Raw genomic sequence first — 22,426 nt, 5'->3', positions numbered from 1 at the left:
TTAATTGAGAAACATTTTTGTTTAAGCACTTCAGCATTATCCTCTGTCTCACGAAGACAGCAGACACCCAGAAAGGGCCATCTGTCCACAGAGTAAGTACTTCATGAATAAAAGGTATAGAAATAACAGTATCTAAGAGATTAAGTCACAGGCTAAAACTCTATTAGACTAGAACTGTACAAACTTGCAAGATTTAATATGAAAAACAAGCAAGTTATCTATATGTGCAGAACACTGGTGGAAATACAACACTAATGTATTATTGTAGGATGCTTTGTAAGTTAAGGTTTTTATCCTAAGTCCTAAAGAGATGCCAAAGAAAAATGAGCATAGGCAAGCAATGGTAATTAAAAACAAAAATGGAACAAACTCATTATAGCTAAAACTACAAAGCAAGATCAGACTGGGTAGGGGAGGAACCAAAATATAAGTTAGGTCAGAAGTTAGATGTAGCCTACCTAGCAACAGAGTGATAAAGGAGATTGTCACAATACTAGTTAATAGATAATAAAAGAAAAAACATCTCTAGAGCAGCAGTCCTCTGGCATTTGTACCTTCACGCTGAGGCTGTGACCTGAAGGTGCTCTAAGTCTCTCAATTATTTGCAACTTTTAACATCTGCAGGCTACGGAAGATTTATCTCTAGCAATCTGCTCCTTGCCTACCTAAAGCTACAAGAATCTAAATCCCAAATTTCCTTTGCATTCAGTTTATAAAAATGTATTACATATTTCTATTATGTTATTTTATTCATATGCCATATTCCACTTTTTTCGGTAAAGTTATTTTGAAATTGATTATTTGGAAGACTTAGGTTTTTTTCCTGGAATTGATTCCTTGAATCCTTTTAGATCCCAGTTCATGTCTGGAAGGCCAGCATAGTCCTGTTTGCTGAAGTAAGAGAGAGACAAATCTCTCCAGGAGCAGAGAAAGCACAGGTATGTAGGAAGTGGGTGTATGGCAGCAAACAGATGTCTGCCTGATTTTCAGCCCAGTGTACTCCAGAATGAACAACAGCTACTTCCCAGTTTTTTTCTCTGACATAAAGAAAATTCCCAGCTGTTGTTAAACTCTTTCTTTGCAACATGAAAGACATCATGAGCATGACTGGCAAAGGCTATAAACACAGCACTGCTTCCCTCCTGTGCCAAAAACAGCAGAGCTGACCCCAAGGCTCTACTGCAGTTTATTTAATTCTGAGAATAAGTTTATTGGTGACCAACCATGCAGCCATATACAATTCTTGACAGCTACTATTTTCAGCCAATACCCTATATGGTTTTGATCACTGAGCATTTCAGGCTTCTTAGTATAAAGGCTCCAAGTGTGTCAGAGGGGTAAACAATTGACCAAAGAGACCTGCAGCTGAGGGGGTGATGACATATTTTAGCCTTGGTTTGCTGTAGAGTCATCGTAGTACAGCATGGAGCTCACACTTGAGATTTAATTCCCTGGGAGCATGTCCTGTATTCTGGTTAAGATTCAGTGCAGCTTGGGCATTGAGTAAGTTAGTGACTGAGGATGCAACCAAATGCTTAGTGCCGAGACTGGGTCCATGTTCTCACCTTACAGTTGCAGCAGGAAGCTGTTCCCAAAGGATTTCAGGCAACTGAGCATTTCTAGTCTTTTTCAGATGTCTCCCATTCAGCCCAGATGCAGTACCATGGTAGGTCAATCTAACGTGAACACAGCATCTCCACATTAGGAGACTTCTGTGAATGATGTCTTCTTCTAAAACTTATTTGCGTAACACTATAAAAATAGTCAATAGTTCAAAAAAGCACTGTCAGAAACTTTATGTACAACTGACTGCACGTCTTAACCACTGCCAAAGGCATTTTACATGGAACATAAAAAAGATAGCTAATGAGGGGTAACATTTTTTTCCAAAACTAGAGCTGCAGGCACTAGTTATAAAACTGCAGCCTTCTCTGTAAAACTTTCATCTTTTCAATAGAAAATACGACACATTCATAAAATTGATTTTTTATTTTGATAAAATCCTTATAAATACCAAAGCACTGGATCAACTCCACTGTTTTCAATATGTAAAAAACAGCTAAAACTTTTGTTTCTGATATGAAGCAGTAGCCTTATTACTTTCTCTTCTGAGGCAATCAAACTTTATAACCTTCATGCAATTTGTAAACATTTTGTTCATGTTCTGCAGCTACTCACGTGACAGGGAAACATATCAGATCCAACACTAAGTCTAAAAAAGGGTGTGAAAACACACAACACACTCCTGCTCTCTCCACACACACTTTCCAGATGTCCTCATTCAGAAAGAACCAAACTGAGGTCTTTTCAGCTGCATTCCTCTCCCTATGCCAGAAAACAAAAAGTGCCTGCAGATCTTTCCCCTGTGGTTAATACTTGTACCTGCTGCCAATGACAAATGCCTTTTATTTCTCCCATGGTCTATTTGTGTTCTTTCCTTCAGAAAACATTCAGAAGGCATCAAGAGGCCTTGCAGCAATAGTAGCTATATTCTGGGGAGGAGAAAACAAAAAAATCCACCTATCTTAAACTCAGCTAAAATATCTATGGTTCTATGTCTAATTTATTCAGTTATAAGAAGGCATATAAAGTCAATCCTGATTGTGATTTCCCTCATGTTTGTCCATCTAAGATCAAAAGACGTGTTGAGGTAAAAGGCACAGCCTATATAACCTATAAAAAAATCAAATTCATGGAAAGCAGTCGTGGAAGTCATGTCAGAAGTACTACAGAGTTTGGTGGTAGTTACTGCCCATGAAACCTCTAGCTGCCTCTTTCAGGTATCACTGGTTTTTGCTATGTAGTTCTCACAGTCTGAGGGTAAATCTAATCCTATACGAAGCTACATCCTATGGCAAGTTCATTAAAAATAATAAAAATAAATTTGGCGTAAAGCAATTATATTCAGATAACAAAAGATCCTGAGAGAAACACAGGCTCAAGTCAATTCATAAAGACAGACATTTCAACACATCGCTGTTGAGGGTTGATCTTTTATTAGATATTGACTTGATTCTGATTTCTTTGGCTTGCTCTAACTGCTATCTTTGGTCTTGAAATAGAAGTGCAACCACCCAAGTTCAGCTATGACAGCAGAACATCAGCCAGTACCTAGCAGACATTACATACCTGAGTAGTGCTCTGCTCCACTGCAAGATGTGAGGTATGCAGCGTGTGTTTCACACTGCAGTGTGCAACGTGTCTAGTGTGAGATGGACTGGAGCAACAGCTACCCCTGACCCCTGATTTAAGTGGTAGGAGTCTGATGCTACATGGATATGGTGTTACAGTCCCTTATTGTTCACCAAATGCAACAGACTGGATTTAGGAATGAACAGTTCCCTCTATGCCCTTCCACCTTGCAATTTTCAGGTTTCAGGACAATTTCATCACTATACGTGGTGGAATTCAGGAATACCTAATCCACCTGATGTGATCCTGCAATATACAAAATCCTTACTATTTGCTTTTTAAAAAAAAATATCAATCAGTACATCATTACTGTTATGCAGCAGTCAGAATAACAGAATCACATAAATATGTTTTGCTTAAATGCTGTTAGTCATTATTGCTTTTTGTAGGAAGGTAAGCATGGTATTGCAGAAGTCAGCAATGAATTATATCAGCCTTGAAATATTTTTTCTTGAGAATTACAGTGTCAAGTCTTATATAGAAGCTAAATGTTATGTTAGAGACCAGAAGAATAATCCCAGAACATTTTTTACTGCCATTAATATCAGGGATCCTGTTCAGTAATTTGGTGGCAAATTCTGGACAACTCCTTCACTACATCTGTCCCTTACAATTAGCATTGCCCTCTGTGCATGCAATGCTAACACTTCAATGCTCCCAAACCAACACACTCAAACACAGTCAGACCTGTTAATATTGATGAACCTGCAACAACTCAGGACATACTTCTGTGTGAGAAATGACTGCATGGTAACAGTAATAAAACAACACATATTTGTTAAAACAACTCACCAAAAAAAAAAAAAAACCCAACCTAAAAATCACAAAGTATATTAACTATTAAAATTAATTCAGCCTTTGGTTTCAGAGGGAGACTACTCTGGCTTTACTGCTTTAATTCCTTCTGACTTCTCGTCCCTTTAAAGGCTGGGGAGGCCGGTAGTTTCTCAGCAAGCAGCAGGCAACCTCATCTTCAGCAGTGCTCAGGAGGCTGCGGAATTTGGCTAGCTGCAATCAAAAGAAACATAAGGTTCAGCAGAAAAACCTCACACTTATACTAATGAAAAAGCATATAGTAAATATTAAAGATACTTGTCACCTTTTTTTCTACCAGGAAGAATGGAACTGTATTTTTCTATGGCATGTGGGGAGTAGCAATTTCACCATTTCTGTCCTTGCAAATGAAAAACGCCAACTACTGAGAAAATCTCCCAAATACTTGTCAAATTGAAACTGTGCAGAAAGATTATTTGTTTCCTATATTCACACTTTGTCTTCCATAACCTGATCAAAACCAGGGGTTTTTATATTTTTTAGTTTGATTTTAGAGTTTGGAGATTCTGGAATGTTTTGTGCCAAAAATTAGATTTCTCATGTGCACCTGTGTCCATCTTCGTGTTCAAAAAGTACATTCACAATTAACCTGGAATAGTAGGTGGGGTGCTATAGAAAGCTTCTGTAATTAGAACTTTTCATATATTAAACATGTACTCAAACCAGGAGAGACTCCAAATTCTTCCCTTGTGGAGACACAGAACAAGCAGTTATTCATACCTCCGCATAAGATTCTCTGCTTAAGCTGATCTCAGCAGAAACACAGATCAGAGTTCCACATCTAAACCTCAGGAAATCCAGGTCTAATTTCTGACCTGAAGTTTAGTATTTTGTCTAATTTCTAATATTTTTGATATTTACTATTCCTATATACCACCTTACTTCCCTTCTAGGTTACCAAAGGTAGGACAGCACTAAAATAATTCCATTATAATAGAGCATTTAGTTGTTTGGCACATTACATCTTAGTTGCATTAAGAGCAAACAAAGTCAATACTATCTTACTTCACCCCATTCTAAACCTAACATTTGTAATTCAGGCTCCCTGTGAGTTTCTAAAAACTTAAAATTTATTTTTAATTTATTTCAACCTGAAAAGTGCACCAAAAAGTAGGTAATAATTTGTAAAGGCCTGAAGAAATATGAACTTGAGAAATAAGATTAAATGACAAAACAGTATCCGTCATGGTGATGACTGATCAATCACAATGGTGGACATTACTGGAAACAAACATTTTTAGCTACATGCATGCTTATATTTATAAGAATATAGCACATTTATACTTTAATACATAAGATATAGCTACAGTCTGTGAAAAATGACTAGTAAAGAATCACTGTATTTGACATTGTTTGTGACACCATGTCCTCTGAACCTGTTACACGTGGGTATTTTCATACAGTATTTCACATTTTAGAATGGATTAATTATAGATTAGCCCAAATAAGAACCTTTTAACCTGAACAATGGCTTGTCGTTTGGAAGTTGTTATCTTAACACAAATTTTTAATCCTAGATCCATATGCATTGCAGCAAGTCTTACAAAGTCAGATTGAGGGGATTGGGGAAGAGATACAGATGAGCAAAATGCACATGCTGAGCAAGTTCATGATTTCAAATCACTTACAAACAGAATTTGAGGTCTCCTGACTAACAAGCATCCCATTCAGTGAACTGTCTTAATATTTTGCACAAAGACTAAAGTTACCATTTCTGCTGAGTATGTGGCTTAGGGTACCGAATTTCCTGAGGTATTTGTAATATTGACCATGAATGAGACAAACACGGTGGTACAAAAATCTTAAGGTTTACATTGTGCCCAGAATATTGTAATATCTTATCTTATTGTAACGTACTTATCAACATCCAATATTAGAATCTATAATCAGTGTCTCCAGTGGGAAAAATTCTTTATACCAAAGATGACCAGCCCACTGGGTGTCACTGTTGCAACATTAATATATAGCATGAAGCTTAATTTAACAAGAACTGTAAGTAGATAGTAGATTCCTCAGATAGCCTAACATAAACCCCAACTTATTCCAATTGTATTTGCTTTTTGTTATTCTATTCAATTCACCAAGTTTTATACATCTGGAATCCAAGAAGAAATTCACTATTGATCTGCCAAATAAAAATGCCAGAGAAGAGGTTTGAGCAGGATATGAAAATAATCAAATCAGGTGGAACTCCAGGACTTCTAAGTGTCACCAGAATCTCTTTTTTCCATAAATTCCTTGTGGGTTATTTCTGATTGTTAATTTTTAGAGTATGCAGATTCTTTTTTAAAAAGTGGATAATAAATAGCTGTCATGCAAAGAAAGGCAACAAGTCAGGATAAATTTATAGACATATTTTGTCTTGGAAAATTTGATAAGGTATGCAATGCCAAGGTCTGTAAAAAATATATATTTTTTGGGTGGCATTTACAATTTCAAGTCTTACAAAAGCAACAGTTCTACAGCACTGAAAAATCAAAAAATACCTGTTCAGAACAAACACTTATGGGCTCTCTCAGAACAATCCAAATGACACTCTCAAGAAGAGGTGGAACAGTGAGAGAGCCAAAGTAAGTCCAGTAGTCCAGGGACTTGGGAAGCAGACAGCTAGGATCGAAGTTTGTGAATAGAGCTCTTTTACCCTGCAAAGAAGAAAAAAAAAAAGCTCAAAGTGGTTCTAGATTAAATATATTTAGAAATTTATTTCTTACACAAAGTTTTTTTAAAAAAAAAAGAAAAAACAGGGCAATATTATTTAAAAGAAAGAGGCCAAGATAAATCATGCCAAAGGCAGTAGAGCTTGTTCCACTGTAGGGTGGGCTGCCAGCATCCTGGACAATCACAGCAGACGAGCCAGTGCCCTTCTGATGGGGCCCTACCTTGGTGCCAGCTTTGCTGCTGCTGTTCTTGATGCTGGCAGGACACCATCAAAGGTGCCATGTTAGCAGAGGCTCCCCATAGTTACAAATGACCAGGAGATGGAAGTTGGAAGGAGAGGTGAGAAGATGTTAGACTTTCAATGTGGTCTCTATGGGGTTGGCAGAGTAACCCCACAGGTTACTGCCACCTGCCTCCCTCCTCAGTCACTCCTCCCAGGCCCACGGGTTACTACTTCTCCCTGTCCTGGCTGCCAGGGCAGAGATGCCTGTACAAAACATGATGTTTTGAGTCTGGCTGATTTTTCTCACACAAACAATAGCTTAGTTCTCACCCTACCTCAGCAAAACAGAGGAGAATCCTTTCCCTCATCTTTTTTACAACTTCCCATAAAATATGTTCTCCTGCTACTATTCTCATAGCAACAGATTTGTCAGAGACTAGGTTCTGTGAGGAATTTTTTTTTCCTCTGATCCCTTATTGTATAAAAATTATTGTTCGACTGCTTACTTTTCAACTGTACCTAACAAGAATGTTCCTAACCAGTCCCAAATCAGAGTTGGATATGGATAGCTACGAAATTAGGGACTAGGGAACATGGAGGTGACAGGAGGAGCAGCCAGATTACCAAAAAACCAAAATAACAAAAGCAACCACCATTCTTTTAGAAGCATTTGTTCACCTTGATTCTGATGGTGTCCAAGCGGTCAGTAATCTTCTTCAGCTGAGGGTTGCATTCACCAATCTATTAACACCAGAGAAAAAAGAAACAGTTGAACTCCAGAGAAAAACAGCAAAAATAAATAATCAAAAGGCAAATGCATAATGAAACTGTTTTATATAACTTTACTTAAGTGACTGTGAGATCTGATGCATTTTGTGAGTATGAACCTGTGACTAGCTGGTCCTTAGAAATAGTACTAGCTGTTAAGAAGATCCACTCCCTTGCTGACATTATTTATTCTGGCTATTCATAGTAATTATTTCAGCTACAAAAGACCCACAAACTTTACACTGCAGGGGAATAAAAGCAATTTATTTTTCATGTTTTATATGCAGGATATTAAAAGTTGCAGACTTACATATGAAATTTAAATTGCTTAAAACAGTGAAAACATCATTCTTATGTATCTCAAGCACAATTTGTGTGTGAAGAAATCCAGTGAAACTTTCCTTGAATCATTATAATGTAAACGGGAAAGACAGAATTACTGAAGCAGGTCTTTGCAACCGCTGCATGTCATGACTCCCTGACTGTGCCAGCAGCAGCAGCAGCACTAACTGTGCTCAGGAAGCTGTGGCAGCCAGGCAGAAACCACAGATTTGACCAAAGGCCTATCCTTTGTCATGGACTGTGTGAATTTTCCATCTACTTCTTCATGCAGATGTCAATGAAGCTGTTGCAAGAGTTTAATTTCATCTTAGAACAGGTACAAAAGGCAAAGATGTATTTAACAATTAAAAGGAAATCCTCCAGTTTCTCAGTTTTGGTTTATTTTATTTATTTTTCAGAAGAAACTACCACTGCAGAAACAAACTGTTAAAGAAGCATTCGAAACAAATAAGACCACCCTCCTAAAGAAACTTGTTAGTCAAGTACAAATTATTGGGATCCACATAGAATCATAAAATCATAGAATGGTTTGGGTTGGAAGGGATCTTATAGATCACCTAGTTCCAACCCCCCTGCCATGGGCAGGGACACCTTCCACTAGACTGGGTTGCTCAACCTGGCCTTGAGGAGGATCCACATACGGATGGGGCATCCATATGGGGCAGCTGAATTAAGGTGCACATCTTCTGTTGTACAGGAGTGCAGACTGGGCAAACTGAAGAGCTTCACTGTCTTGAAAATCTATTAATTTGATATTTTTATCTTCAAGGGAAAGGCAACAGTATGAAGGAAACAGAGTAATTTAATGCCCATATAAAACAAGTATCTCTTTAGCAATAATTATACCAACCATCACCATTATCCCTTCGGGCTTATAATGCAGATTTATCAGGAGGGCTGAGGCAATTTTTTCTTACCTTCAGAAATACAGCCATGACTGCTAATCCATCTGACTGACGAGCTGCCTCAACAAAACTGGAATACTTTTCTGCGTTCCAGTGGACCACATGAAGCTGAAAAGCAAGAGACACAGACAGCATCAACTCTCGCTGAACTCAAATAGTCATAAATGAATACTACAACTTTACTGATTTTCTCTTTGTACTTCACTCTTTGTATTCAGAACCATTCAGTTTTCTAAATGCAATTATTTTTTTAAATTGGTAAATACATAGTTCACACAAATGGCAAAAAGCATTTCCAGTGGCTGGGATTATTCAAAATTTAGCAGCAATCAACACATTACAGTGTCTGGCAAACTGCTGTTGGGTCCCCAGATTTTGAACAGAGAAGCTAAGACAGGATAACCCATGGTTATATAACTAAAGCTTTTAAATCCATTTTTAGAACAGCTGTTTTTTAAAAGTGATTGACAATCATGAGAATGTTATTAGTTGCTCTTTTTTTCCTTAATCAAGCTTTCAGTAACATTAATCAGCCACATAAGTAGCTAGAAAACAGGCAGAGGAACACACATTAAACTTGTACTGACCTCTTCCCTAGTTTAGTTTAAGCTGAACATCAAAATTTAATTTTTGATACTTTCCAAATGTCGTTTTCTATGATTACCAGTAGTTAGGCACTTACAAGCAGCTTGATTATCTCAGGTTTGAGCATCTGCATTTCCAACATGCATTATTCTGGAACTGTCCTGTGGTAGCTGCTTAAGCTTAAAGACACCACTTAGGTGGGGAAAGGAAAAGCCAGTGGTGTCTACCCCCATACCACCTCAGTCCCTTTTGCTAAGCCAGGATTCCTAAATCCTGGCCACACTCTACAGCAGGAGCTTCTGGTTCCCGGGAAGCACCAGGTCATCCCAGCCTTGAGCAATGGTCCATCTGCCAAACTGGAGAGAGCACAAACACTCACACAGCGCTTAAGACTAAGTACTTCACAAACATTAATTACTCTCAGAAGTCCTCAGTGGATTAGTAACTCTTATGACCCATAGCTTTTAGATAAGGAAAGAGAGGGTCAGAAACAGGGCATATGATTGGCTTTTCTAAAATTGGTGATCATCTTTTCAGACTTTGAACTTTACTCTTTAGGAGCGCTGAAAAGCAGCTCCACTGAATGACATAAACTGGGATGAACCCCTGAAAAAAAAAGCCTTGCCCTTGGATTACAGCACTTCAAGACCTCGAAAGTAAGAGCAATATAAGAAAGCTGGAATTTGCTTTAAAGACTTTCTATGGGAAGAAACATAGCTGTGTGACTGAAACAGGAATCTAGGAGTGTGAAGATTTTGACTCTGAATCTCAATCCTTGCCTAACCTCTATGAGTTTTAATTTTCCATATCTGTAAAACAGAGCCATTACTTGGTGTTACAGGGTATAATTAATGTTTGTTAAGCACTTGGACTCTAAAGTGCTGAAACATTACTTCCAGCAAGTAAGTATCCCACTGAAATCAATAATAATACATGGTATGCTCACAATGAAACACATGCTGGCTCACAGCTTCAGAGATCCTTGAAGGAAAGTTGCTGAAAACATTATAAATTAAGCTGAGAGAAGAACACAGTCCACTAAACCATTCTCAGATGCTTTAGTATCCTGGAGCTCATAGCGCTTGCACCACTCACTATTTTAAGTTCACAAAGGCTACACTGAACAACTTTTAAACAATTACATTTTTACATACACAAAAATGAAACAGATACTCTCAGTCAGAATTGACTTTTATTGTGGATTTAAAAAAAAAATAAAAAAACAACAAAGAACAAAAAGCAAAATTCCCGCAGCTAAATAAAGCCCACTCCCACTCCCTCATAGCTTTGCCAAAAAAACCCCAAACCACCCCCCCAAAAAACCAAAACCCCAAACAAACAGAGCTGTGCAACACTTTTGGGTACAGCCCCATTCTCATTGGCTTGTGACTTCTCTTTAAGGAATATATCCCGTCTTACCACCGCTCTGTCACTGCAGCTTGTGAAGAGACCTTGATCAGACCATACGTTGTCACAAAGAATGGAGCCATGGATCCCTTCTGCTTCCTGGTAGGATTAGGGGGCTGAACCTTGCAGTCTTCTTTACCTGTACACTAATTCTTTCTTCAACTTGGTTGATGCTTTTTTTTTGCAATCTTACACATCTTCCTTATGAAGGTGAGCACTGAAACCATCTTCGTGTTTCCTTCTGAGGTATTTTCTTTTGTATGACCAGTGCTCAGAAGCCTTGATCTTAATTCTGGGTTTCTTATCCCAAAGCCAAAGTGTCATCTAGAGAGCTTCTTGTGGAGGGTTACCCAACCAACAGGTAACGGAAAGGTTTTTAGACTGGCTAGAAATTCAGAGATATTTTCTCCTTCCATTTGGTTTCTTAGATGGGAAACATATATATATTTTCTCAGCTAGAAATTTGGTTTTGGTACTTAATGGTTTTAAAGCACCTCTATTAATTCTTTATATTCCATCTCACCTGGTTCCTGTGGAAAACATAAGCCTTTAAACACTGCAAATGTCACTTTTCCCCATTAGTGTTAGAAAACTGATTTTTTTTCTGACCACTATCTCTTATAGCATTTCCAGTAAAATCTGACCATATCACTGTTCATACATTTAATTTTTTTCTTCTTTAGTATTGTCTTTTATTTGTCCATTACCATTTATTTTTATACTTTTTACTTCTTTTTAACCCCAGAAAACTCTTCACTGTCTGCACTATTTGTTGTTAAAGGTCTCAGTCTCATCAAAATACTCCACGTTATTTCTGTTTGCAAAGAGAATTCAGGTACAGAATACTTTTTACTGCAGACTACTCAAATGCACCGAGGAGACAGAGTGGGAGTGAACTCTCCGTGCCAGAGCAGACGGTATACTTCTCCCTGTGGCACGCTGCCTCCCCTGAAACGCAGTACCTCCACAGACAGCAGGCACCCCACAGATATTAAGGTCTGGTTCTCAAAGAAAGTCATAACCACCATATTGCTAAATGCACCACAAAATGCAACACTCCTAAGTCTTGCATAAATTTTACACTGCACAGGCCCCAAATCAAATAATTCTGTGGTCTGTAACTGAAGCTGACTTTGAAAATATTCTCCAAGGAAGAGACAGTGAAAGACAAAGTTTTAAAATAACTCTTGAACATTAAATCTTGCTCATATCAAGCTCTTGTCTTCTGTACTCCTTTTTTATTCCTCTCCAAAGCTTTCAAATACATTCTCTTTTGAGAAAGGACCAAACATACAACACTTCAGGAAGACCGCTTGTCTTTTAGTAAAATGGGGGGAGAATGAAAAGCATGAAAAGGAGGGGCAACATTATTCTTACAGTGGAAAACTAGTCACAAGCTTAGAGGTACAGAAGACTCCGTGTAAAGCCTTACCTCTGCTGCGTACTTCATCCCATCGACCGCATGCTCAGAGCCGGCTTCGTCGTTGGACCCCCAATGGAAGTGAATCTGGCGCAGCCTGTAGGTCCCGCTGAGTGGCCCCCCGGTCAGCACTGGAAACCCAAGCAGAGGAAAAGGCTTCACTGCAGGAACGGGAGCCACTATCCGCATCCTCTAACCAGACTTCACTTCGGACAGTCCCCTACTCCTTCTCAAAAGCTGTCTCAGATGGCTTCCTATTTCTTTGAAGTACTACAGAAACCCTCACTTGTCCAGAATATTACTTTCAAAATTGCATTTATGTGTAGATTAGTGGGTTATGGCCCACTAAAGGGTACATATATTGTTATCACCAGGTTTGTCTTGCTATGGGTTGGATATTTCTCAGAAGATGGGAAAATATTTCTATTTTGCAAGTGGTTTTCTGTCTTGAATGTATTTAAAAGAATCACTGAGAAATTAAGCTTAAAATACAGGTTTTATGAATAAAGAGGAGGATCAGAAAAATATAATGTGAACAGAATTTCTTCTCTTTGAAATTTGGAGGAAAGTAGGTGGAGCTTAAAATAATTTTCAAGGCTCTTTCTGTCAGTTGCAACTAGATCCAGTTACATCAGATCGAAGTCTGAGAAAAAGGAGCATATATTAACATAAATAAAATGAAGTCAGCTATATATGCATTGTACAACTGCAATATTTCTGACACTTAATGAGCCATTTATTTCAACTTAACAGGCATATGGGTGGGTTTTTCATTGTTTTGCTTTTGGAAGTGCTCGTTTTTGCTAATCAGAGTTGGAACCAAACCATCTCTGCATAGAGACTTGAACGTCAATCACATTCGGAAAGACTCCTTATTCACCGCAAAACAAATCACCCGACTCTCCTGGCTCCATATCTCCTCTGAGGGTTTGGGAATTAGTCTGAGCTGGTTTACTGGCTCATTATAGAGATTTTAAGGGGAAAGAATGGGAGCTTTAACCAGATGTTTTTTAAACTAAAAGCACTGGAGAGGACAGTAGTTTTTTCTCTCTTCTAGGTTTAGTCCAAAACTTAAACTTTGTTAGGAACAAAATACCACCAAACAAGGATAAAAGAAGAATTTCTTAAGTTGCCTGTCTGCTAACACAAGTATCCTGGCTAATGAAAAGGAAGTGGAACTGTTTATCTGTGGGGAGAAATATTTCACATCCTTAAAACTTCAACTCTAAAACATGCTTTTGCAGAGCCTATAAACGTAGTGACCAAAGGGTATGGGAAAGTGGCACTCCTAAAACAAATTCCTTCTTTCAAGGACTGAAAACTTGGAGGCAAATAATCCTAGAAATGTGTAAAGACTGGTGTTCTAACTGGCTGAGGGAAAACAATTACACAGAAATGCATCAGCATTCAATGAACTACTGCTGAAAAACATGGAAAATGGCCTGAAGATGTATTTGTGCCACATCATACAGTGATGGCAAAGCCCTTCCATTCCAACAGTAATTAAGGAAGAAGTCAGTCAGAAGTTATTTAAGGCAAATATCAGCATCTCAGAGTTTGAAAAGATCTGGAAGAAGAGGTCTTTGAAACATCAATAGGCCAATTTCAGAGAATGGAGCTAATGTGGTACCCAAGAGGATAAACAGAATTATAAAAATAGTTACAGACTTGACAGCCCAGTTTCAATGCTGGCCAAAGTGAAAAAATAATTCATATAGAAGTCAGTTAATGTATTAGAAGATGCTAATGTATTTAGTACCATTTTTTTTTTTTTTCATAAAACCGCCATATGGCAGGAGTGCTTACTTCACAGGGGTGCCCCAGAGGCCAAATTTTGGCCCTAGAAAATTCAGTATTTTTTGATCAATGACCTGAAAGAAAACAAAAACATTACTGATAAAGTTTGTCAGTGACAAGTATTAGGGAAAATAGTGAATAATTCAGTTTATGGATACAGAAGGATTTGAATTCTTTGATAAGTACGGCATGATAATGGCCAAAATGTAAAGCCATGTACGTGGATTGAAGAATCTAGTCCATACAAAGATACGGAGTCTCCTGAAGGAGACTGGAGATTACATTTGTTAATTATCTGATCAACATCTGTCAGTGCTCTGCCATGACATGAACTATATCCTTGGAGATATGGCCTGAGGAAAGTGATAAGAAGAGGATCACATTGACACTGCTTTGGTACCATTGTAAGCTTAGAGATACTATATTCAGGCCCTGTCACTTCGTGGATGGAATTAGAAAGTGGAAGAGGTTCTTGGTGTACTCATATTCATATTTATTACTTTTTTTTAAAAAAAATGAAAAGAAGTTTAAAGGCTGAGTTGATCTAACTCACACCAGAAATAAAGTGTGATTTCGATTTTTTTAAATTGTGAGGGTAATTAACAATTAGAACAACTTACCAAAGGCTGTGGTAGGTTCATCATCGCTGGAAATTTTGAAATCAAGATTGTATGGTTTTCTAAGAGATGTGCTTTAGTTCAGCCACGCCTACTAGGCTTGAAGCAGAGATTAATTCTGGGAAGTCCTGTGGCATCTGACACACACGAGGTCAGATCAGATCACTGACGGTCAGCTGATGGCTTTCAGGCAACATCCAATGTTGCTTGTATTAACAGAAAATTTAAGAATTAAACTAAGACTATCTGGGAAAGCAAAGTATGATGTTGTCTCCATCTAGGTCTCTCCCTGATGCCACTGTAAGTCAATAGTTCCTCAGGACTAATGGATAGGGTGATCTCAAATCAGTCCCCCTCTGGCTTTGACCCTTGTGAATGCACGACATGGGCTTGGATCCTCAGCTAAGCCTCACGCAAGCACAACAGGATTTCATTGCTCGTAGAAACTGCACTCCTACAGTTTCAAGGCAAGGTGTGCTAGCTTGCCTACCATCCAAGAGAAGGTTTTAAAGATGAAGGCACGAACATTACAAAGTCTATGCAAAACCAGATAACTTCTAAATAAGAATTACTGCTTGCAAAAAGGGAAACTACATACTCCCAGAAAAGACTAGAACAATAACACTTTTCAGAGAAGAAAAGGAATCACTTGGGATATATTTCATTTGTTCTGTATTGGTTCCTTCCTGGCACAAAAAGCCCAGGTATGGACTGTAAAAAGGGGAAAAATATATAACCAAACCTGCAGCTAAAGTCAGATAAGAGACTTGAGCAATTCGGTTGGAATGAACCTGTAATGAGACACAAAGGATTCATCTGCAGTGAGAGAGAGCAGCATTTGAAAATTGTACACAACACTGTTCAAACAGGGAAGCTGGCACTATCTAGCTGTTTGGGGGTGGATCAAAGCATCCTTGTGAAAAGGGAATCCTAGCGCTTTCTGAGAAACACAACTTCAAACTTGTGTCCAAATATGTCCCCACATTGTATCATGCTGAAAGACAGGGAAAAAAGGAATCTCTCATCCGAAGAAGCAAGGCCTTACTGTTGATATGCGGCAGTGAGACATACCCAGGCTGTATGTACTCTATTCAGGAAATGGTGGAAGAAGATACAGTGCAACAGGAAAGGAACAAACCTGATTTGTTGACAGTGTCATCAAACTCAACACTGGTGGAGTGCCCATTGTTAAGGATGATTTTAGCAGAAGCTGGATCATAATTGGGATTTAGAGGACGGAGAGAGGGATCATACTTGGTTTCCTCAGTTTTGATGTCGATGGGTGACTGACGGTCTCCATTAGCGACAGGAAAAACCTCCTTCCAGTGGGCAGGCCCTGTAATGCATTGGAGAAAAAATTTAAATTGACGGCAGTACCCTGCTTCATATGAAAGAAGACTCTGCTTTGATTGTTCTTGTTTGCATCTTTCAAATTCAAACAGGGCACATCAGAAAAACACAAATCGAAATATTCAGCTAATTTTGCTGCACCACATTGCAACAGCAGCTCTAAGGACCCTTTATCTACCTTGCATGGTGTATCTAACTGTATTTGGCCTTTGAACAAGGCCACATGCATTAGGTAGATATTTAATTATTCACAGTTAAGACTCAACTATGCACAAGACATATCCAACAAATGCTCATTCAAATCAAGCAACCTGTATCCAACAGGCACTGTACCCCAATAAATTTTTGACATGCCATTTTTGCCTAATATCATGTCTCATTATGTCTTTAAGGATTACCTCTTATCTATCCAAATTCCCTGAATTAAGGTTTTTTTTATACCCTAGTCATTAGCTGCAAAAGACCTGAGAACACATCTTCTACTGACTATGCTGAATGAGATGGGGAGATGTCAAAAAAGATAAAAAGGCTGCATGGTGCATGAACTCTCCTGGGGCCTGATGGCAGCGCCTGTAACCTAAGCATCACTGCACAACCGATCACCTCCTCCCAACCCATCAACGCTGCAAACCAGCTGTCACAACACAAGAGAGTCACTCTCTAAACATAAAGTCTACACACATACACATGCACACATACACACACACAGTGCTGACAAAATCAGCAAAGAACAGAAATGCTCAAGACAGTGGTGCCTGCACAAGGTTTGGATTTCTACCACCTCCTGCTGATAAATGAGAGTGTATCTCCCAGACACAGACTTGCAACACCACTCACAAGAGTTAGCTAGAAATTAAAACACTAAAGAAGCTGTTAACCAATACTAGTGATCTCGAGTTAACCTTCCTCTCTCCATGCAAGCTAAGCCAAAAGTCAGCTGAAAAGCACTCTCTAAATCAATTAATATGGATATGAGAAAAATGGCAAATGTCATACTAAAATAGTAAGAAAAGCTTCACAGATGAGATGTGTGAGGTGTCTGTTGTTAAACATCAGGGTCCTCAGTAAGAATATATGTGCCATGGTTGAACCATATTTGAATAATAAACAATGTGGAAAGAGGCCATAGAAGAAAAATAGAAACAATAGGTTGCTTGGGGAATATGCTCTATAAGGTAAAGATAGCAAATAAGGTTTAGTATGGAAAAGGGGGTAAGGTAAGGGAAAAGGGAGAAGTCTGCAGGGCTAGTCATCTTTCAGTATTATAAAGAGCATAGCACTTGTTTTTCCTCCAGGCTTATCATGGGTGAGAAGCATAATAAATCAACTCAGAGAGAATGGATATAAGCAAAACTTCAGTATGAGCATCAGAAACTGATCTTGTAAAATCTACATCACTGAAAATCCTCATAACTCCCTATACTGAAAGTAACTGATAATAGTCTAAAAATCAGCCTGTTGGGTCTTTCCTGATGGCTTAGCACTTAAATAAACATGATGACAACAAAGGATTAAAATGTATTACGCTGTGATTAATAGCCTAACATCAAAAGTTATCAGATACTTTTCTCTCCTCGACTTCAATAGAAGTGAACATAGCTCAGAAACTCACAGGTGCTAAAATAACTCAAGTGCCCCGACAGTAAATCAGGGAGGGAAGCGTCCCAAGGCGCTGTGGGGAAGCAGCTTGCACAGCCACCTGGGCAGAGACTGACTCTCCTTTGAGCAGCACCGAAAAATGGAAGAGGGAAGAAGTACCTTGTAAAGACCAGCCTAAGATTTAAACTTCAGACAGAACAAAGGCAAGGGCCTTCAGTCTTGAGTTTGTTAAAAAGTCCTTTTGTTAATGACTTCATTAACTAAACTCATTAAGGAAACTGCTTTTAAGGCAGAAGATAAAAATCCTACTGATTTGAAATAGCTGTTTAAATTTAATTCTTCTCACTTCACAAATGGTCATCAAAGCTATTCACTATTTTAATTACATTTTAGCATATGATATAATTTTGTGTTTAGATCCTAGCACCCTGTAGTTAGAGATGCAATGCACAATTTTATTCATAAGCACCACTCCATCATTTATACCCAGCTACTGTGATTTAGGATGCTTAGAAAAAGCTTATTGCTACTTAATTGTAATGTTTTAGACACTCCTTAGCTGAGGAAAGGCAAAATATATTCACGTGTTTAACTACTTGGTCCTATTGTTCCATCTCAGAAATAACTATAGTTATTGTACATTAAATAATATGAATTATTTGCATTCAGAAACAATATGAATGTGTGAAAAAGAGGACCCAAGGCTGTGATTCTGTCATTAGCTAATTATTCTACAATAAACTTCAGTTCCAAAAAGACATTGTGTCTGCTTTTGTACTTGTCCTTAGCTCGGATGACCAAACTCATGTTTTGCTGTGGTGATTAAACATCTATCAGTAACATAAAACTGCCAGAAATCTGATCTTTCAAAGTATACAGGAAAATATTAAGAAACTTCAGCTCATTTTGTACCACTAGGTTATATCAGGTGGTATTCCTTACTAGATTATCTAGCAGCAATCTAATACAATTATCATAGTCTTGCCACTCTAGGAAAACTGTGACTCCATTGCTATGGACCTCACCCCAAAGCAAACTTTATATGTGAGTGTTGGAAAATAAGTCGTTATAGTTGGAAGAGATGCTCAAATGCATGTCATACAATCAGATTTAAGCCAATGGGATCTCCAGGGTGAAAATTTCTTCTGAATTTGGACCTGAATTATATGCTTCCATCTCAACATAATGTACATTTTAATTTTTGAGATATGTATTTTAGGACATACGCAGGAAATTGTAACTCAACGATTCACCTCCCTCCATTTTTTAATTTACTGAAGGAACATGATTAAATATACCAATTTTTGAATTTATGAAATCCTCTCCTGTTGATGGGAAAATGTTCTGTTCCTAGAGGAGATTATCTACTAGCTCTTAACAATCAAAGCCATTGTGACCAAGATTTAGGATGAAAAACTGAACCATCAGCTCCAAAGATCGCATGCCTTTGTTTTGGACACAGAATTACCAAATGCAATGCACACCTCTGCCACCTTTAGATCAGACTATCGCTACTTATGGCACCCACCAGCATTGTACACATTCAGTTCATGAAATAGATCTCATCATTAAGGCAGTTACGAATTTGTCAGGAACTAGAACTCGCTATAGCACCTAACAGTGGTGCTTTTTTGCAGCTGGAGTTAAAAGATTATGAGTTTCATCAAAAGGATAGACTAACTTGAAATGAGGCTGGTGGAGACATTGCAGGATACATTTCAATTGCAATGAGTATACTTGCATAAATAGAGCATGTACAGATGAAAAAGTGGATTCCTTTTTTGGATAGTTTGCCATTATACGCAGAAAGTTCATTAGCTTGGTATGGTCTGACCTTTGCAGGATCACATTCTCATTTACTCCTGAAGAGAATTCATTGCCCAGTTTATCATACACAAAATGCTTAAATTTATACAGTTAGGTTTGTAAGTTATGTGTGTATTAGCTTACAATAAGACTAACTCAAAAACAATTGGAAATTCAAAATGGATAAATTAAGTGCTGTTTTTTAAAGCAGACATCAAAATTATGTAATTATTCTCAGGGAGGAAAAAATAGTATAAGGAATTACTGTTGGACTTGAAGATCTTAAAGGTCTTTTCCAACCTAAATGCTTCCATGAAATCATATCCCTTTTTATTTATGAAACTTCTCACTGTTATAGTAGTAACTAGATCAAGAGATGTTTTTGCAGCAAAACACAATACATGTAAGTACTTTCCATATATTTTATTAAACAAATAGTAAACTGAAGGCAATTGATTCTTGATTTGTGCTTTAACTAAGACAATTCCCTAGTTAACTAAAAGGATTGTTTCTGTGAAGGGGCAAGAACATTTCTCTCTTCACAGGAACTTTGAGCCAGCAAAGAAACACATGCATGATGCCACACTGAAGCCCATTTTCAAGATCTCAGTATTATGTCTTCACACATAAGACCAACTAAACTGTAAGTTAAGAACAGTGGCAAGAAAGCAAAGGCCAAGTTTTGCACAGGAATAAAATAATACCTCTTTGCATTTCAGAAATACATGCATCAACACAGGGGAGAACATTTAATTCTGTGTACAACAGTCAACCCATGTGCTTATACATAGATATACCACATATGCAGACACGTCTGTGTAATATTTGACAGTTTATGTACATAATGATTTCTGTTGTGATTATTATTGCTAAGGGGCAGATGAGTTTTCCCCTGGTTTAAAAATAACCCTGCGCTTTTATCACTGCAAGTAACAAATGCAGAAAACTCAGAGTGAATGCAGATGGCTTTCCAACTCTTCAGGAAGTCAACTTTAACACATGACACCACATTTAATTAATTTCACTTTGTTTCTGCCTCATTAGTTGCAAAAGTTAATCTTAGTTTCAGGGAAACTATTTGCAAGGCCATGCAGGGCAACAAAATTTTTCAAGAATCAAAGCAATGTCCTGTATCTGGTATTCAGCCAAACAAGAAACAAGAAAAAACAATAAAATAAATGCATAAGAAGAGAAAAAGCTGAGAAATAAAACTGATGCTAGAGAACAGCAGTGAAGTGTTAGATATCCATGACTCTCTCCTTTAGTCTCCTGTGAGGGGTGGGGGAAGGGGATGGACTGATGAGGAACTACCCACCCTGCAGCTGCTGTGGGGTCCAAGAAAGGAGAGAAAGCCAAACGTCACCCCAAATATGTTATCAGTCAGTAAACAGAGTTTATAGGAGAAATGGGGCCTCAAGCAAGGTCCAGGGCCACCCCGATAGAATTTCTGGTGCCCTTCCCTTCCTAGAAGTTGAGAATAGCAAAGGAGGAGGGATAGGATAAGGGAGGGAAAGTGGGCTTCTTATCTGGACAGTGCAGGTGAAGTCCACAGCACTCTTGGAAAACATATGGAGAAACAAATTTGAAAAACAAGACCCATTTACGTCTTCAGGGGAGGGGTAGAGTAGACTGCACAACAGTAGATAACACGCCTAATCGTTGCAACATCGCTGTGATCCACCACCACCCAGTTTTTCAGGAAAAGTATATCCATCCAGAAAAGATGGAACAAAAGGACCAGGAAGGAGAGGTAGTACTTGAGTAAACAGAGTTCCAGACTCTATGTGATAATATACACGAAGCATACCCCTGTATGCATTAGCATATTGAATTATATAGCTTTCTCCTTTTACTATCATGGTGTTTCTTTCTCTGTGTATTATAACACACAACGTAAGTTATTCCATTTATTTTACCAGAGCTGAGGCCCCAATTTACAAAAGCACTTTCATTTCCACTTGCATGACTCGTGAGCCAGTCTGCACACAGGAGCAGCGTTTGCATGACTTACAATGCAAAACACGAGGAAAGTCTTTAAGCCTGTTGATGAGCAGCACATCTTGGGACTTCAAAGACCAACAAGATTAAGGAAACCATGAAACAACCAAAATCCCAAAGCAACTCCTCTTAGGTGCATATACATTCAAATGACCGATCCTAGGATCTAGTATTTCCCACCACTGAACAGGAGCAGGACACAGCCGGAATCAGGCACTGCCGATACAGCAGCTCCCATCGCTGTGACAGGCTAATAAATAAATACCCGATACGCACACGCAGCTGATCGACTCGACGAGCAAACGGAATCCCTACAGGGAGCGATGCAGACCCACCTCCGCGCCAACCCCCGACCCGCCTCTGGCAGGCGATGCTGCACGCACCAAGCACCTCTCTCAGCAGGCAGCCTCGCATCATTCCGAGCCAAAAATCTGCTCGGTCTCCACCTCGCAAAGCCTCGACAGCATTTCAGCTCATTCAGCTTCCTGACGGGCTCGGGAGCTGCCGAAGCCAGCTGCGGGAGCTGCCCTCGGGGGGACCCCTCTGGCCGCGGCGGGAGCGGCCGCCCCGACGGCCCCGCGGGAAGCGCCGCGGCCGCCCCCAGCCCCCCGCCCGCCGCCCTACCGTTGTGCTCGTCGTATCCCCAGTGCAGCATGGCTCTGGTCTCCTGTCGGGACGGGACGGGACGGGCCGGGACGGGCCGGGCTGGGCTGGGCTGGGCTGGGACGGGAGAGGCGGCCGCGCCGTCACCGCCGCCAGCTTTGAAGGCGACGGGCGGTGACGCCCCGATGCTCGGGCGCCGATAAGGAGCCTGCAGCGCTCCGCGCCCGCGCAGCCCGGCCCCGACCCATCCGTTCCGATTCTCGCCCACCGCCCGCTGCCGCCCAGCATCCCCGCCGTGCCGTCGGGGCGGCCCGGGGGGCCG

At 39.3% G+C, this 22,426-nt stretch overlaps 1 protein-coding gene across 3 annotated transcripts; it reads right to left on the bottom strand.

The window, feature by feature from the left end:
* Positions 1–490: 490 nt before the first annotated feature.
* LOC141949813 (carbonic anhydrase 13-like) lies at positions 491–22,287 on the bottom strand. Of its 3 annotated transcripts, none has more exons than XM_074883874.1 (7): positions 22,126–22,287; positions 15,887–16,084; positions 12,347–12,465; positions 8,935–9,030; positions 7,586–7,648; positions 6,513–6,668; positions 491–4,200 (listed from the first exon to the last, which is right to left on the bottom strand). In XM_074883874.1, the coding sequence occupies exons 1-7, from the start codon at positions 22,154–22,156 to the stop codon at positions 4,087–4,089; spliced, it is 777 nt and encodes a 258-aa protein (XP_074739975.1). In that variant the 5' UTR covers positions 22,157–22,287; the 3' UTR covers positions 491–4,086. The 3 variants fall into 3 exon arrangements, with proteins under 3 accessions (XP_074739975.1, XP_074739961.1, XP_074739968.1); XM_074883860.1 differs by lacking the exon at positions 22,126–22,287 and adding an exon at positions 21,837–22,070; XM_074883867.1 differs by lacking the exon at positions 22,126–22,287 and adding an exon at positions 21,885–22,068.
* Between the last annotated feature and the right edge of the window lie 139 nt (positions 22,288–22,426).

This window comes from Strix uralensis, chromosome 1 (genome assembly GCF_047716275.1).
Source record: "Strix uralensis isolate ZFMK-TIS-50842 chromosome 1, bStrUra1, whole genome shotgun sequence".
Classification (NCBI taxonomy): Eukaryota; Metazoa; Chordata; class Aves; order Strigiformes; family Strigidae; genus Strix; species Strix uralensis.
This window is presented reverse-complemented; position numbering and strand designations above follow the sequence as displayed.